Source organism: Coloeus monedula (assembly GCF_965178545.1).
Source record: "Coloeus monedula genome assembly, chromosome: 29".
Classification (NCBI taxonomy): domain Eukaryota; kingdom Metazoa; phylum Chordata; class Aves; order Passeriformes; family Corvidae; genus Coloeus; species Coloeus monedula.
Genome location: NC_138809.1, coordinates 3,781,633 through 3,796,044, shown reverse-complemented (window position 1 = coordinate 3,796,044; position 14,412 = coordinate 3,781,633). Strand labels below are relative to the sequence as shown.

Genomic DNA, 14,412 nt, shown 5'->3' with positions numbered 1-14,412 from the left:
ATCCAAAAGAGCCACAAAATATTTTAAATTTGCTGAGATTCCTTGGGAGAGAATTCCCGGCAGATCTGGAAACTTTGCCCAAAATCCCGAGTTTTTAAACCAAAACTCCTCCCTCTTCTGCCATTCCCAAACTCTCCCTCTCCAGGCTGAAAAAAATGGGAAAAATATGGACTAAAAAGGAGAAAATCGGGAAAGAACAGGGGGAATTCGGCCGTGGAAGAACTTTGGAAGTTCCCCCCGGGCATTTAAGGTGGACTTTTGTCCTTTCCGTGCCCTGGATCCTCCCCTTGGCCCCTCCTCTCCCAAATCCCACCCCTTTTTCCTGGATTTCGGACCCTTTCCTGGCGGTTTCGCCACAAAAATCCTCCGGAGTTCCCGGAATTTCCACTCCCAGCCCGATCCAGGATGGGTAAGAGATCCCAAAATCCCCGAAATCCCTGGATCCCACCAGGATCTGCTGCTCTGGGCTCCCGGGGGGTGGAATTCCAGCTTTTGCCTGGATTTAAATATTCCTTTATTCCCCCAAACCCCGTGGTTTTAATTAGGAGCTTTAATTCCTTCATTAAAATCAATTTTTCTCAAATTAATTGGGATTTTTTAATCCCTAAACTTCTGAAAACTGGGAAAAACTCCTGGACTTGCTGCTTGGGAACAGGAAGAACCCTCAGGAAAATCCTTAAGGTTCAGAATTCAGCTTTTAACTGATATTTCCCATTTTTATGGGATAAATCCCTGATTTCCAGGATATTTTCCTTGTTTTTTTGAGGCTAAAACCTTGGATTTCCGTGAACTTTCACTTTTGGCTCCGTGGAAAAAGTGGGAGGGACTAAAAACTGGGACACTGTTTCTATGGGAATTGTTGGGAAATTTCCCAGGGATTTCAAAACAGAGGGAAAATCATAAATTTGGGGATGAAAAAATGATAACTTTTGGGATAAAACCCAGCCAAAAATGAGGAATTTCACCCACCAGGAATGTGTAGCCAAAAATACCAGTATTCCAACCAAAAATATCCTGGGTTTCCTGGAATTTTTTCACTCCCAAGTGGAATTTTTTTAGGAATTTTTGGCCCCAAGGTCCTGGAAGTCGATAAAAAGCTTTGGGAATGATTGATACACCTGGAAGGGCCTGGGAGCTCCAAAAATGGGGAATTATGGAAGGAATGAAGTCCTGGAATGCTCTGAAAAGTGAATTCCTTCAATCTCCTTGGGAATTTGGGGTTTTGGGGGAAAATTCCTGGAATTCCTGGATGGTTTTTGTGGCTTTTCAGTTGTTCTAACTTGAATTTTAATTGAATTTTTCCCAAAGTTAAATCCAGATTTGCCTCCCTGGAATTTTGAATATTTTGATACTAAACCCTCGAATTCCAGAGAAATTCCCGTTTCTCCAGCCCCTGCTAAAATCCCAAAATTATCCCTCCTAATTTGGCACTTTGGGACAACTCAGGGACCCAAAAATTGGGATAAATTCCAATGTTTTCTTCCCTGGAACGAGCAAATCCAAGGCCTAAACACTGGGATAAATTCCAGTGTTTTATTCCTCGTTACCACCTAAAAACCTGGAACGAGCAAATCCAAGGCCCCCAAATTCCCAGGATTTTTTGAGGCTGGACTTTCAAAAGGATTGGGATGTGGAAATGATGGAATTTTTCCCCTTTTTTCCCTTTTCCAGCAGGAAAATGTGGATCGTGTGGGCCAGGCTATCCCAGTCCTCTGGAGGCCATGAAAGGCAAGTGCTGGGACAACATTCCCAAATCCTGGAATGGGATTGGGATTAGGGGGGATTTGAGGGGAGAGAAAATGGATAAAAAGTATAAAACCGTGGAATTTTGGGATAATTAATCCCGAATTCTGCCCCCAGGGCCCCGGGAGCAGCTCCTGTACCTGCCCTGCATCTACCGGAACACCGGGATCGACATTCCCGACTTCCTGGCCACCGTGGACGTGGATCCCAACTCCCCTCGCTACTGCCAGGTACGGAAATCCGGGAAAATCCAGGAAAATCTGGGAAAATCCCAGAGAATCTGGGATCCCAAATCTCCCCCAGAGCTGCCAGGGACTGGAATCCAGGAAAATCCAGGATCCCAAACCATTCCCAGGTGGATCTGCATCCTTCCTCCTTCCCTTAATTAAAAATCCCATTAATTAGAGCCATTCCAAGATTTGGGATCCATTCCATGCAACTTCTCCTAATAAATCCCATCCCCATCCAACTCTTCTCCCACCATTCCCAGTAATTTTCCCTCTCTCCCAAGCTTCCTGAATGACAAACCCCCCGAGTGCTGAGGGCAAATCCGGGATTTTGGAGGCACATCCCTGTTTTTCCAGGTGATCCATCGGCTCCCGATGCCGAACGTGGGGGATGAGCTGCACCATTCCGGCTGGAACGCCTGCAGCAGCTGCTACGGCGACCCCACGAAAGCCAGGAACCTCCTGGTGCTTCCCAGCCTCATCTCCTCCAGGATCTACATCGTGGACGTGGGGTCGGATCCCAGGGCTCCCAAACTCCACAAGGTTTGGAGAAATTGGAATTTTTCCGTTTTTTTTCCTGCTTTTCTCCCCGCTTCTTTTTCCCTGATTTTCCCCCTTGCTTCCCCCTTTTCCCTCTTTTTCTCCCTTTTTTCCTGATTTTTCCTTTTTTCCTGCCGTTTTTTCCTTTTCTTCCCCTGATTTTTCCTGATTTTTCCATTTTCTTTTTTTTCCCCCCTTTTCCTCCCTTTTTTCCCTTTTTTCTCCCTGATTTTTCTGTATTTTTACCTGATTTTCCCCCTTTTTTCCCCCCTTTTCCCCCTTCCCCCCCTTTTATCCCTTTTTGTCCTTTTTTCCTTTTTTTCCCCTTTTCCTCCATTTTTTCTCCCTGATTTTTCTGTATTTTTCCCTGATTTTCCCCCTCCCCCCCCTTTTATCCCTTTTTCTCCTTTTTTTCTCCTTTTTTCCTTTTCCCCCCTTTTTTTTTCCCCTTTTCCCTGCGAACATTCCCAAACCCTCCCTCCCACTACCACAGGATCCCTCCAGCTGCTCCCACAGATCCCTGGCCATAAATCCACATTTTCCAGCCTTGATTCCCAGGACTTTTCCCCCTTTTTGCCACTTCCAGGTGGTGGAAGCTGAGGAATTGTCCCGGAAAGGGAACGCGGCTTTTCCGCACACCTCGCACTGCCTGGGCTCCGGGGAAATCCTCATCAGCTGCCTGGGGGACCCTGCTGGCAACGGGAAAGGTCCGGATCCTTCCACATTCCATGAAAACCCCCCGGGGCTTTTATCTCTCCATCCACAGGCTCCAAAATCCGCGGAATATTTGGAATTTCCCTGCTTTTTTTAGCGCATTCCAGCGGTTCTTTGTGGAGCTGTAAATTCATGTCATGATTAACTATAATTATAAATTATAATTCTAAATTAAAATTATAACTGATGGGAAATCATTTGAGGGGTTGTTATTATAGGGAAATATAAAACTAGGAAGGACAATAATAACAGGAAATAACTTTAGGAATTATTCTAGGAAAATACGGAATTTTTGGGAATTATTGTTGGTAATCGTGAAATTATGGGAAATAATTTTAGGGATTGTTATTCTAGGAAAATATGGAATAAAGAAGATACCAAGAATAAAATTGTGGGAAATAATTTTAAGGATTATAGGAAAAAGTGAAATTATAGGAAATTAATAATAATAATAATAATAATAAAAATGATGGGAAATATTTTAGGAATTATAGGAAAATGTAGAATTATAGGAAATTATTAATAATGATATTAATAAATTATGGGGAATAATTTCAGTAGTTATTGTTATAGGAAATTTCAATTATTATAGGGAAAAAATATTATTAATAATAATAATAAGGAAAAGAAATAATAAAGAAATAAAAAGAAATAAAAAGAAATGAAAAGAAATAAAAAGAAATAAAAAGAAATGAAAGTAAATAAAAGTAAATAAAAACAAAGGATTAATTTGCTTCATTTAAAGCTCTTGAAATATCTCCAAACCCTTTTTTTTGGGAATTTTTTCCAGGCACTTTCATCCTCCTGGATGGAGAAACCTTCGAAGTGAAAGGAAATTGGGAAACAGGAGGGAAAATCCCAGCCCTGGGCTACGACTTCTGGTACCAGCCCCGGCACCAGGTCCTGCTCAGCACCGAGTGGGGCGTTCCCAGGATCCTGGCACAGGGATTCCACCCCAGGGATGTGGAGCAAGGTCAGTGGGAAATCCCAGAAAATTCCCTTTCTGAGCAAAAATCCCTGGAAAAAACCCCCATTTTTTTACAGCAGGAATTTCAAGAAAAAATGGGATTTTTGAGAGCAAAAATACCTGAAAAATTCCATTTTGAAGAGTGGAAATTCCTCAAAAATTCAGTTTTGGTGAGAGAATTCCCCAAAAAATTCAGGTTTTGAGAGTGGAAACTCCTGAAAAAATCCATTTTTGGGAGTGGAAATTCCTGAGAAATTAATTTTTTAAGAGTCCAAATTCCAAAGAATTTTCATTTTTGAGAGAGAAAATTCAAGAAAAATTCCATTTTTGAGAGTGGGAACTCCTAAAAAATTCCAGTTTTGCATGGGAACTCCTGGAAAATTCAATTTTTAAGAGCAGAAACTCCCAAAAAAAATTCCATTTTTGTGCGTGGAAATTCCTAAAAAATTCCATTTTTGAGAGTGGAAACTCCTGGAAAACTGAATTTCTGAGCGTGGAAACTCCCAAACAATTCCATTTTTGAGCGCTGCAACCCCGAAAAAACTCCATTTTTTCTGGAAAAAATCCTGTTTTAACCCTCATTCCCCGCAAAGCCCAAACCAACCTTTAACTCCCTGTAAAAACCCCCGGATTTGGGGAATATTTTGGGAAGATCCCTCCCCGTGTCGCCCTCCCCAGGGCACTACGGGCGCCGCATCAACGTGTGGGACTGGAGCAGCCGCTCCCTGCTGCAGGAGATCGATCTGGGAAAAGGCTCCATCCCGCTGGAGATCCGCTTCCTGCACGACCCCAGCGCTTCCCAGGGATTCGTGGGATGTGCCCTGAGCGGGGAGATCCAACGCTTCTACAAAACCCCGGTGAGTTCCTGGCTGGTCGGGACAAAAGGGAGCCGGGAATTGGGGCTTTTCCGTGGAATTCCTGGGGTTTTGTGGAGTTCTCTGAGGTTTTATCACTCTGGGATTGTGGGAAGGAAAAACCATCCGGGGATATCCCAGGGACATTCCCACTGTTCCGGGGGGGGGGTCCTGGACACTCCCAGGGATGGGGAATCCATGGAATAACCTGGGCCAGGATCCAGAATTTATCCCTAAAATCCAGCCTAACCCAGCCCAGGGAGTCCTGGAATGCTTTGGGATGGAAAAAGTCCTTGAAGATCCCTAAAATTCCAATCCCAGGGACATTCCCACTATCCCAGGCTGCTCCAGAGATGGGAAATCCATGGAATCACCTCTCCCAGCAGCTCCCTGCCCTCCCAGGGGAGAATTCCTCCCTCGATATCCCACTGGGAATGTCCCCAGTGTCACCTGGAGGCTTTGGAAGCTCCGGGAAGAGCCGAAGGGAACGGAATTCCTTGGATTTGTTGGATTTTCTCCTCCCAATCCCGGCTCAGCTTCCCTGAGCTCAACAAATCCAGGGTCAGGAGCTGGGCTTGGATCATCCCTCCCAGCTGCAGATATTCCATGAATTTGGGGAATTTTGGAATAACGATTCCGTGTTTTCCCTCCCTCAGGAAGGGAACTGGGCAGCGGAGAAGGTGATTCAGGTGCCCAGCAAGAAAGTCCAAGGATGGCTCCTCCCGGACATGCCAGGTCAGTGAGAGCGAGTTTGAGGGAAATTTGGGAATTTTCTCATGGATCCTGAGCAGATTTTGGCCAAATTTGATCCTTAAATGGCAAAAAATTCCCAATTGTTGTGGTTTTTTTAAGGGAGAATTCTGGGATGAGCAAAGGAGCCCTGCGGTGGGAGGGGGATCTGCTCTGTGCTTGAGGTGGGATTTTCCAGGAAAATCCTTGGAATGTGGGGCTGGATGTGCTCAGGAATTCTGGGAATGCTGGAGAACCCTGGAATGATCCCAAGGTCAATTTTGTTTCTCCCAACTTTTCCAACCCCTTTTTTTGGTGCTTCCAAATGGGAATTTTGGGGTTTGGGGTGTCTCTGGTCCCTCCCATTCCCTGATTTCCCTCTGGAATTCCCCTGGGAAGGTCTGATCACGGACATCCTGATCTCCCTGGACGACAGATTCCTGTACTTCAGCAACTGGATCCACGGGGATGTCCGGCAGTACGACATCTCCGATCCCAAAAATCCCAGGCTGGTGGGGCAGGTGAGGAAAAACGGGAAAACACTCCCAAAAATCCAATTCCAAGCTCATTCCCTCCTTTTTCTAACGATTAAATTTGGATTCATTTTGGTTTTTCCCATGGAATTTGATCGTTTTCCAGGTTTTTCTGGGAGGCAGCATCTCCAAAGGGGGAGCAGTGACCGTGCTGGAAGATCGGGAATTGCAGGATCAGCCAGAGCCTTGCGTGATCCAGGTGAGTTTTCCCGAATTTTTCCCAAATTCTTCCCTCATTTCGGAGATTTCTGATGTCAAAAACCCCGGCCGAGGTTGTTCCTGCCTGGATTTTCCTTCCTGAGGGATGGATTCATCCCTAAAATCCGAATTTTCGCTCGGAAAGAAATAGCGGAATTAGTAAAGTTGGGAAAAACCTCCCGGCTCTCCCAGTTCAACCATTAACTGATGGCTTTTTCCATGGAGAATTTTGGGATGGGGATAAAAAAAATCTCTTGGACACCCCCAGGGCAAGGAAATGTTGGCATTTCCACCCCTGGAATTCCTTGGAGAATCTCTGGATGTGGCACTTGGGGAGGCGGGGAGGCAAAAAAAAGAAGGAGGAAAGGGAATTCCTGCCAAAAATTGGGGAAAACACTTGGATTTGATGATTCCTGGAGGGCTTTTCCAACCTTAATCCCACAATCCTGTAAAAAAATTCCGGAAAATTCCAAATCCTTCATCCTTTTTTCCCTGACTCATCTCCAACGACTTCAGGCCTCCCATTCTGAGGCAAAAATTCCCCCCCAAAAAAATCCATTTCCTCCCTAAAAATACGGATTTGCTGCTCCGGAATCCGGGATTTTGGAATCTTTTCCCAAAATTTTAGGGAAAGAAGATTCCCGGGGGTCCGCAGATGCTGCAGCTGAGCCTGGACGGGAGGAGGCTCTACGTGAGCACGTCCCTGTTCAGCGCCTGGGACCGGCAGTTCTACCCCGAGCTCATCAGGTCAGGGACTTATTGATTACTTATTGATTACTTATTGATTAGTAATTGATTATTTATTGGTCAGTAATGGGTTAGTAATGGATTCGTAATGGATTTGTAATGGATTAGTAATTGATTAGTAATTGATTAGTAGTTTATTAGCATCAGCAAAGTCTTTTCCTGGCCCCAAACCCTTTTCCCATTCCCTCTTTTCCCATTCCCTCTTTTCCCAAACCCCTTCCCAACCCTTTTCCCATCCGTTCCCAGGGAGGGCTCCGTGTTGCTGCAGCTGGACGTGGACACGGAGAAGGGGGGACTGGCAGTGAATCCCAAATTCCTGGTGGATTTCGGGAAGGAGCCGGGGGGCCCCGTCCTGGCGCACGAGATGCGCTACCCGGGGGGGGACTGCACCTCCGACATCTGGCTCTGATCCCAGGAAATTCGGCATTTATCCCATTTTTTACCCTTTTCCCCCCCTTCTTTTCCCTCCACTTCCCTCTTCCCGGGGATTTTGGGATGCCTGGAGCTTCATCCGCTCCCAAAATTCTGATTCCGGAGCAGCTTCTCTTAAAACTCTTCTCCTTCTGCACTCCTCAAAGATCAAAACCCCAAATAAAATTCTCCTTCCAGAGCTGAAATCCCATTTTTATAGGCTTTTGGGAATTTTTGGAATTTTTTTGATTCCAAAAAATATCATTTTCCAACATTTTTCCAACTTTTTTGGTTGTATTTCCACTAAAACTGTGAGTTTTCCATTGGATAAGGCACCTGATGTCATTTCCCAACCTTTTTCCCATCTTTTTTGCTGTATAGAGATAAAATAGGGAAATTAGGGAAAAGGGGATAAAATGGGGAGAGAATAGGGATAAAACAGAGAAACAATAGGAAAAAATAGAGAAAAAATAGGAATAAAATATGGATTAAATGGGAATAAAAGAGGGATAAAATAGAGAAAAAATAGGGATAAAGTAGACATAAAATGGGGATAAAACATGGATAAAATAGAGATAAAATGGGAATAAAAATAGGGATAAAATTGGGATAAAATCCACACCTGGAAGAAAACCCACCAGCGAAGAACCAGCAAAGGGAATTTGTCCCAGAAACTTCCAGCAATCCCTGCACACCCCGTGCCCCACCCCGGGGATTTTCCCAGCCCCGCTCCCACCCTCAGCTCCTGGCGGGATTTGTTTCCCCCGGGATGAGTTGGGAATGAGACTCGGGAAGCTGCGGCTGATGCGGGGAACAACTTTATTTATTCCAGGCTAAAGCAGGGCCGGGGCGGAGCAGCGTCGGGAAGGGCTCGGGATTGCCGGGAAAGCGCCGGGAGCGCTGCAGGGAATGTCCCGGGACAGGGACCGAGCCGGGCCGGGCACGGGATGGGAGCCGGGAGCGCTCCAGGGAATGTCCCAGGACAGGGACCGAGCCGGGCTGGGCACGGGATGGGAGCCGGGAGCGCTCCAGGGAATGTCCCGGGAATGTCCCGGGACAGGGACCGAGCCGGGCCGGGCACGGGATGGGAGCCGGGAGCGCTGCAGGGAATGTCCCGGGACAGGGACCGAGCCGGGCCGGGCGCTTCCCTCGCTGCCGCCGAGGCTGCCGAAGTTCCGGATCTCGGGAAGAGCCCGGGGACATCGCGGGGACATCGCGGGGACATCCCAGGGACAGCCGCGGGTGCCGGCGCTGCTTTGCCCGGAGCGGGATCGAGATTCCAGCGGGAACGGGGACCCCAAAGCCCGGAATCACCCGAGGGGACCCCACACCCAACACCCGAGGGGACCCCACACCCATCACCCGCCGGGACCCCAAGGGCAGCACCGCAGGGGGAGGGGACAGCGGGCGCTTCCCGGGATCCCTAGGGCAGGATCTCGGACTTGGAATCGCCGCCGGCGAAGCGAATCTCGTGCGCCAGGCACGGCCCGTGCGGCTCCTTGCCGAAATCCACCAGGAAGTTCTTGTTCACGGCCAGGCCGCCCTTGTCCGTGTCCACGTCGAGCTGCAGCATCACCGAGCCCTCCCTGCGTGGGGACAGCGGGGGCTCGTGGCGACAGCGACCCCCGGGCTGCGCCACGGAGCCCGCCCGGAGCCGCTGCGGAGCCCGGGAGAGGATTTGCCAGCCCCGGGAGAAGGGGATGGCAGCGGGGCCGGCTTTGGCTCCCGAATTCCCTCCGGGAGTGAGCGAATCCCTGGGCAGGATGGGCCAGGACGGGCTCGGGCTCACTGTTGCTCCCGAATTCCCTCTGGATGATGAGGACAGGACGTGCCACGACTGGATCCCCTCGGGCCGGGGCTCATCCCCGGCTCTGCTCAGTCCCGACCCGCCCGGGGGCTCCGCCGGGAGCGGCTCCGGGACAGCCCCGGGCGGGTCCCGGCCCCTTGCCCGCCCCCCGCCCCTCCCGGTCCCGCAGCGCCCCCGCGCCGGGGGGAGCCTTTTCCAGCCGGGAATTCCTTACTTGACCACGCTGGGGTAGAACTGCCGGTCCCAGGTGCTGTATAAGGAGTTGGTCACGTAGAGCCGCTTCCCGTCCAGGCTCAGCTGCATCGTGCTGGGGCCGCCGTACACGCGCTTGCACTGGGCACACACGGACTGGGGTCACTGGGGGCACTGGGGGCACTGGGGGCACTGGGGGCACTGGGACTGGATCCCAGCAGGGGAAGGGAAGGGAAGGGGAAAAGCAGGAGAAGGAGCAGATCAGAGCAGGAGCAGAGCAGAGCAAGGGAAGAGCAGGAAGGAGCGGAGCAGGACTAAATGAGAGCAGGAGCAGAGCAGGAGCAGGTCAGAGCAGGTCAGAGCGGGACTGAGGTCAAATCCGAGCAGGAGCAGGTCAGAGCAAGAGCAGGAGTAGCTCGGGGACTCATCAGAGCAGGAGCGGATCAGGAACATCTCAGATGCAAGCGGCTCAGCTCAGAGCAGCTGAGCGCAGGCTGAGGCGCGGGCGCTGCCAGCCCTGCCAGGCGCTCACCTTGACCACCAGCGGCTCGGGCTGGCACTTGAGCTCCTCGTCCCTGCACACGGTCACGGGGCCCCCTCGCAGGATGCTGCCCCCCACGAACACCTGCAAGGGACGCGGTGGGACACGAGCGTTCCCCGGGCCCGGCCCCGCTGTCCCCGCTGTCCCCGCGCCCCGCTCGGCCCCCCGGGCCAGGGGCTGCCCCTCACCTGCCCCACCAGCCGCGGCTTGCAGTTCCTGCTCAGCTCGTACTGGCGGATGTCCCCGTGCAGCCAATTGCTGACGAACAGGAACCGATCGTCCGGGCTGATGATGAGGTCGGCGATGAAGGCTGCGGGCACACACGGGCTCAGGGCAGCGCCGGGGGAGGGCACGAGGGGTTGGGCTCAAGGGTTGGGCTTTGGGGTAAAGCAGGACTTGGGGTAAAGCAGGATTTGGGCTCACTCAGACTTTGGGCTCAGGCAGACTTTGGGCTCACTCAGACTTTGGGCTCAGCCATGATTTAGAGTCACGCAGACCTTGGGGTCAGCCAGGCTTTGGGGTCAGCCAGGCTTTGGGGTCAGCCAGGCTTTGCCCGGCTGCAGACCTCGCGGAGGGAACAGGAATGCCACCCCCGAGGGCACACGGACCTGGCATCTTGGGCATGATCCAGCCCGACACGTCCTTGGGCGGGATGCGGATCACCTCCTCCACTGCCCAGTTGTCTCTCTGCACAGGGACACAGAGCCGCGGCTGAGCCCCCCGGTGCCCCCGATCCCGATGCGGGGATCCCGATCCCGATGCGGGGCACACCGGGCTCATCCCGGCCCGCCCAGGCTCTGGCTCCGCACCCTCCCTCTCCCCGCTCCTCCCCGCGCTCCGGCCCGGCCGGGTCCCCCCGGCAGCCCCGGGGCCGCTCCCGGCACTCGCCTCGCACGATTTGTAGAAGCGAAAGACGACCCCGCTCAGGGCACAGCCCACGTAGCCCTCGGCGGCGTCGGGGTTGTGCAGGAACCGCACGTTCAGGGGCAGAGAATCCTCGCCCAGGTCGAAGCACTGCGTGAGGCTGCGGCAGGACAAGTTCCACACGTTCAGGCGGCGCCCGAAGACCCCTGCGGGACACGGGGGAAAAGGGTCGGGGGCGAGCAGGGCCAGGGATCCCTCCCCGGAGGGCTCCTGGTGGGGATCGGCAGGGAAAGGACGGGATTTGGGGAGGAGAAACTGGGAAAGGGCGGGATTTGGGGAGCAGAGAGAGCAGACAGGGAAATGCAGGATTTTGGGAGCAGACAGGGAAATGCAGGATTTTGGGAGCAGACAGGGAGATGAAGGATTTGGGAGCAGACAGGGAGATGCAGGATTTGGGGAGCAGACAGGGAAATGCAGGATTTTGGGAGCAGACAGGGAGATGCAGGATTTGGGAGCAGACAGGGAAATGCAGGATTTGGGAGCAGCCGGGAGCAGCCCGCCCCCGGTGCAGCCCCTGCCCATCCTCAGCCCGAGCCCGGCGAAGGCGCCGGGGGCACAAATCGGCCTCTGTGGGGGCACCGCCCCCCGGCAGCCCCTGGCTCGGCCCTGGCATTGGTGCCACCCGCGTGTCCCCACCTTTCTTGAAGTCATCGGGGTTGAAGCCGCGCCCGGCCACTTTGGGCACCACCCCGGCCGAGCTGACCAGCACGTTGTGCCGGGGCTGGTACGAGAAGTCGCAGCCGCTCGGGGGAACCTCGCACTCGTTCTCCCAGTTCCCCTTCAGCTCAAAGGTCTCTCCGTCCAGCACCACGAAGCCACCTGGGGCACACGAGGGACGCGGCGGTGACAAAGCCGGGCTCCCGCGAACTTCCCGAGATGGGAATCTTGGCAGGGAAATGGGAATTCTGGCAGGAGAATTCACCTTTGGCGTTGCCAGCGGGGTCGCCCATGTTGGCGATCAGGACGTCCCCGTTGGGCAGGGGGTGGGTGACAGCCAGGTAGCCCTTGTTGCACTTCCAGAACACATCCACGGGCTCGATCGTCTGCAAAAATCAGCACAAAGTTCCGCCTCCGCCTGCTCGCCGCCTTTCCCGGGATCACAGAATCCTTCGGGGCCGGGAAAGACCCCCAGGATGGTCCAGCCCAGCCTCTGGACACTCCCTGGCAGAGCCCCTTCCTCTCCTCCCTCCATCCCTCTCTCCATCCCTCCCCGTGCTCCCCCCCGGTGTCCCCCTTCCCCGCCGCTGCCCGGGGCTGCCCCCGGCCGTACCTTGCAGATCCGGGGCGCCCGGCACTGGGAGCCCACATCCACCACGTAGATGCGGGAGGAGATGAGGCAGGGCAGGACCAGCTTGGTCCTTTTGGCCGCGGCGCCGCTCTCGAAGCAGCCGCAGGCGGGGCCCCACCCCGCGCAGTGCAGCTCGTCCTTGAGGTTGGGCATGGGCAGCCGGTGGATCACCTGGGCACAGCCGGGGGAAACTGGCGAATGCCCCGCCGGGAGCGGCCCCGGGCTCGGGGCGTCCCTGCGCAGGGGCTGCGAACGGCCGGGAGCGCCCGGCGAGGAGAATTCTGCTCGCGGGGAATGAGGGACGTGCAGCTGCCCGCCGGGATTGCTCAGCATTCCCACCGAAATTCGGGGAATTGTGGCTGTGCAGAGCTGCTGCTCGTCCTCTGGGCCGGGCTGGGGCTTTGCTCTGCCGAGTCCTGCCGAGGATGGAGCTTACAGCGCGTTTAAAATGCTCCAAAGCCTCTTTTGGCTTCCGAGCGCCTTTGATTCCAAGGGGGATTTTTGAATGTGCTGGGAGTTGGGAAGGGAGTCGGAGGCAGCACACGGAGCTGGGGGTGATCCAAGCACGATCTGGCAGGGGGAGAGCGGGGATGGCGCAGGGAAGGGGAGGATTCCCGGCAGGAAAAATCCCTGAGCGCTGCAGAGCCAGCGGGGCAGCAGGAAGGAGCGGAGCCGTGACGGCAAAACTCCCAAAACTTCCCCAGGTGGCTCCGAACGGGACAGGGCCGGCACGGGGGACAAGAGCCAGCCCAGGCTGGGGGGACACAAAGCTGCCCCGAGCCCAGAAGGGGCCGGGCAGGAGCGGAGGGGACACGGGACAAGCGGGTTTTCCCAGGAAAAAAAGAGTCCGAAGGCCGCCCCCGGAGGCCTCGGGAAGCAGAGCCCCCGCAGCGATCCCTCCCCCCAGGAAGCCCAGCAGGAGGCAGCTGGTACCTGGCCGTAGTGGGGGGAGCGGGGGTTGAGGTCCACGGTGGCCAGGAAATCGGGTTGGTCGATGCAGGTGGACCTGTAGGTGCAGGTCACGTAGGCGACCTCCTCCCTCGGGGCTGGGGACACAAAAGCGGGCTCAAACCGCGCCGGGAACCCCCAGCAAGGGCAGGAGAAGCTCCGGGCAACTCTCAGAAACGCCCGAAATGATTTCCAGGATGCTGCGAGCTCCTCCCGCTGCCCCGTCCAGCCCCGGGGCCGTTCCTGCCCCGGGAACAGCCGAGGGGAACCTCCCGGAGTTCTCCCGCTGGGGAAGGAGCTCGGCACGAACACCGAGCTCGGGGGATCCCGAAGACCCCAAATTCCCCCGTGCCAGCCCCGTGCCAGCCCCATTCCCAGCACTCGCCTTTCAGCACGTCGGGGCACGAGGGGTACTCGTAGCACGGAGCTCTGCATCTGTCTGGGGAGACGAGGGGACACCGTGAGCCCCGGCCCGGTGCCGCGGCTCCGGGCTCCCGGCGCAGAGGGTCCCTCCCGCCCCGCGCACCGGGGCCGCCCCAGCCCTCCCCGGGACCCAGCGGGAGCGCTCGGGGCGGCGCCGGCACCTCCCGGCTCCAGGAGGGGACCCCGGGGACAGCCCGGAGCCGAGCCCTGCCCGGGGCCTCGGAGCCCCTCGGGGACCCCTCCCCACCGCGGGGATGGGACAGAGCAGGGACGGGATGGGACAGAGCTGCCTCCGAGACCGAGACCGGGACGGGGACAGAGCTGTCACCCTGAGCCGGGACAGGATGGGGACTCAGCTGTCACCCTGAGCCGGGACGGGAGGGAAGGTCCAGCAGGGAAAATCCCCCTGGACGCCGGACCCCCTGGAGCAGGGAAGGGCCCCTCAGCCCCGCAGGAGCTCCCCAGGGCCCAGCAGAGCCTCGGGACCAGCGGCACCGCGGCCAAAGCTCGGCCCCAGCTCCCCCCTCCTGCCCAGCTGTGGACAAAGCCAGCTGTGCCCAGCTGTGCCCGGGCCGGGGCTGCGGGCCCGGAGCTGCGGGGGGAGGCTCCGAGGCTCCCTTACCCAT

The 14,412-nt window shown here is 54.7% G+C and overlaps 2 protein-coding genes across 2 annotated transcripts; one reads left to right on the top strand and one right to left on the bottom strand.

Annotated features, from left to right (window-relative positions):
- Window positions 1-312: 312 nt before the first annotated feature.
- LOC309583207 (methanethiol oxidase-like) lies at window positions 313-7,862 on the top strand. The gene is made up of 12 exons (XM_082298765.1): window positions 313-409; window positions 1,672-1,728; window positions 1,861-1,973; window positions 2,328-2,513; window positions 3,097-3,217; window positions 4,015-4,197; window positions 4,870-5,048; window positions 5,702-5,780; window positions 6,174-6,295; window positions 6,414-6,506; window positions 7,134-7,252; window positions 7,499-7,862. The coding sequence occupies exons 1-12, from the start codon at window positions 406-408 to the stop codon at window positions 7,659-7,661; spliced, it is 1,419 nt and encodes a 472-aa protein (XP_082154891.1). The 5' UTR covers window positions 313-405; the 3' UTR covers window positions 7,662-7,862.
- A 1,224-nt stretch (window positions 7,863-9,086) lies between these two features.
- On the bottom strand, window positions 9,087-14,412 carry LOC309583113 (methanethiol oxidase-like; the record flags this gene model as incomplete). The annotated part of the gene is made up of 12 exons (XM_082298639.1): window positions 9,087-9,249; window positions 9,685-9,803; window positions 10,195-10,287; window positions 10,392-10,513; window positions 10,812-10,890; window positions 11,092-11,273; window positions 11,764-11,946; window positions 12,050-12,170; window positions 12,398-12,586; window positions 13,349-13,461; window positions 13,749-13,802; window positions 14,409-14,412. 12 exons carry the CDS (start codon window positions 14,410-14,412, stop codon window positions 9,087-9,089), a joined length of 1,422 nt encoding a protein of 473 aa, XP_082154765.1.

Coding starts and splice junctions, on each gene's coding strand:
- LOC309583207 (XM_082298765.1), top strand. Junction 6,507..7,133: donor CAGAGCCTTGCGTGATCCAG/GTGAGTTTTCCC, acceptor CCAAAATTTTAG/GGAAAGAAGATTCCCGGGGG. Junction 7,253..7,498: donor TTCTACCCCGAGCTCATCAG/GTCAGGGACTTA, acceptor ATCCGTTCCCAG/GGAGGGCTCCGTGTTGCTGC.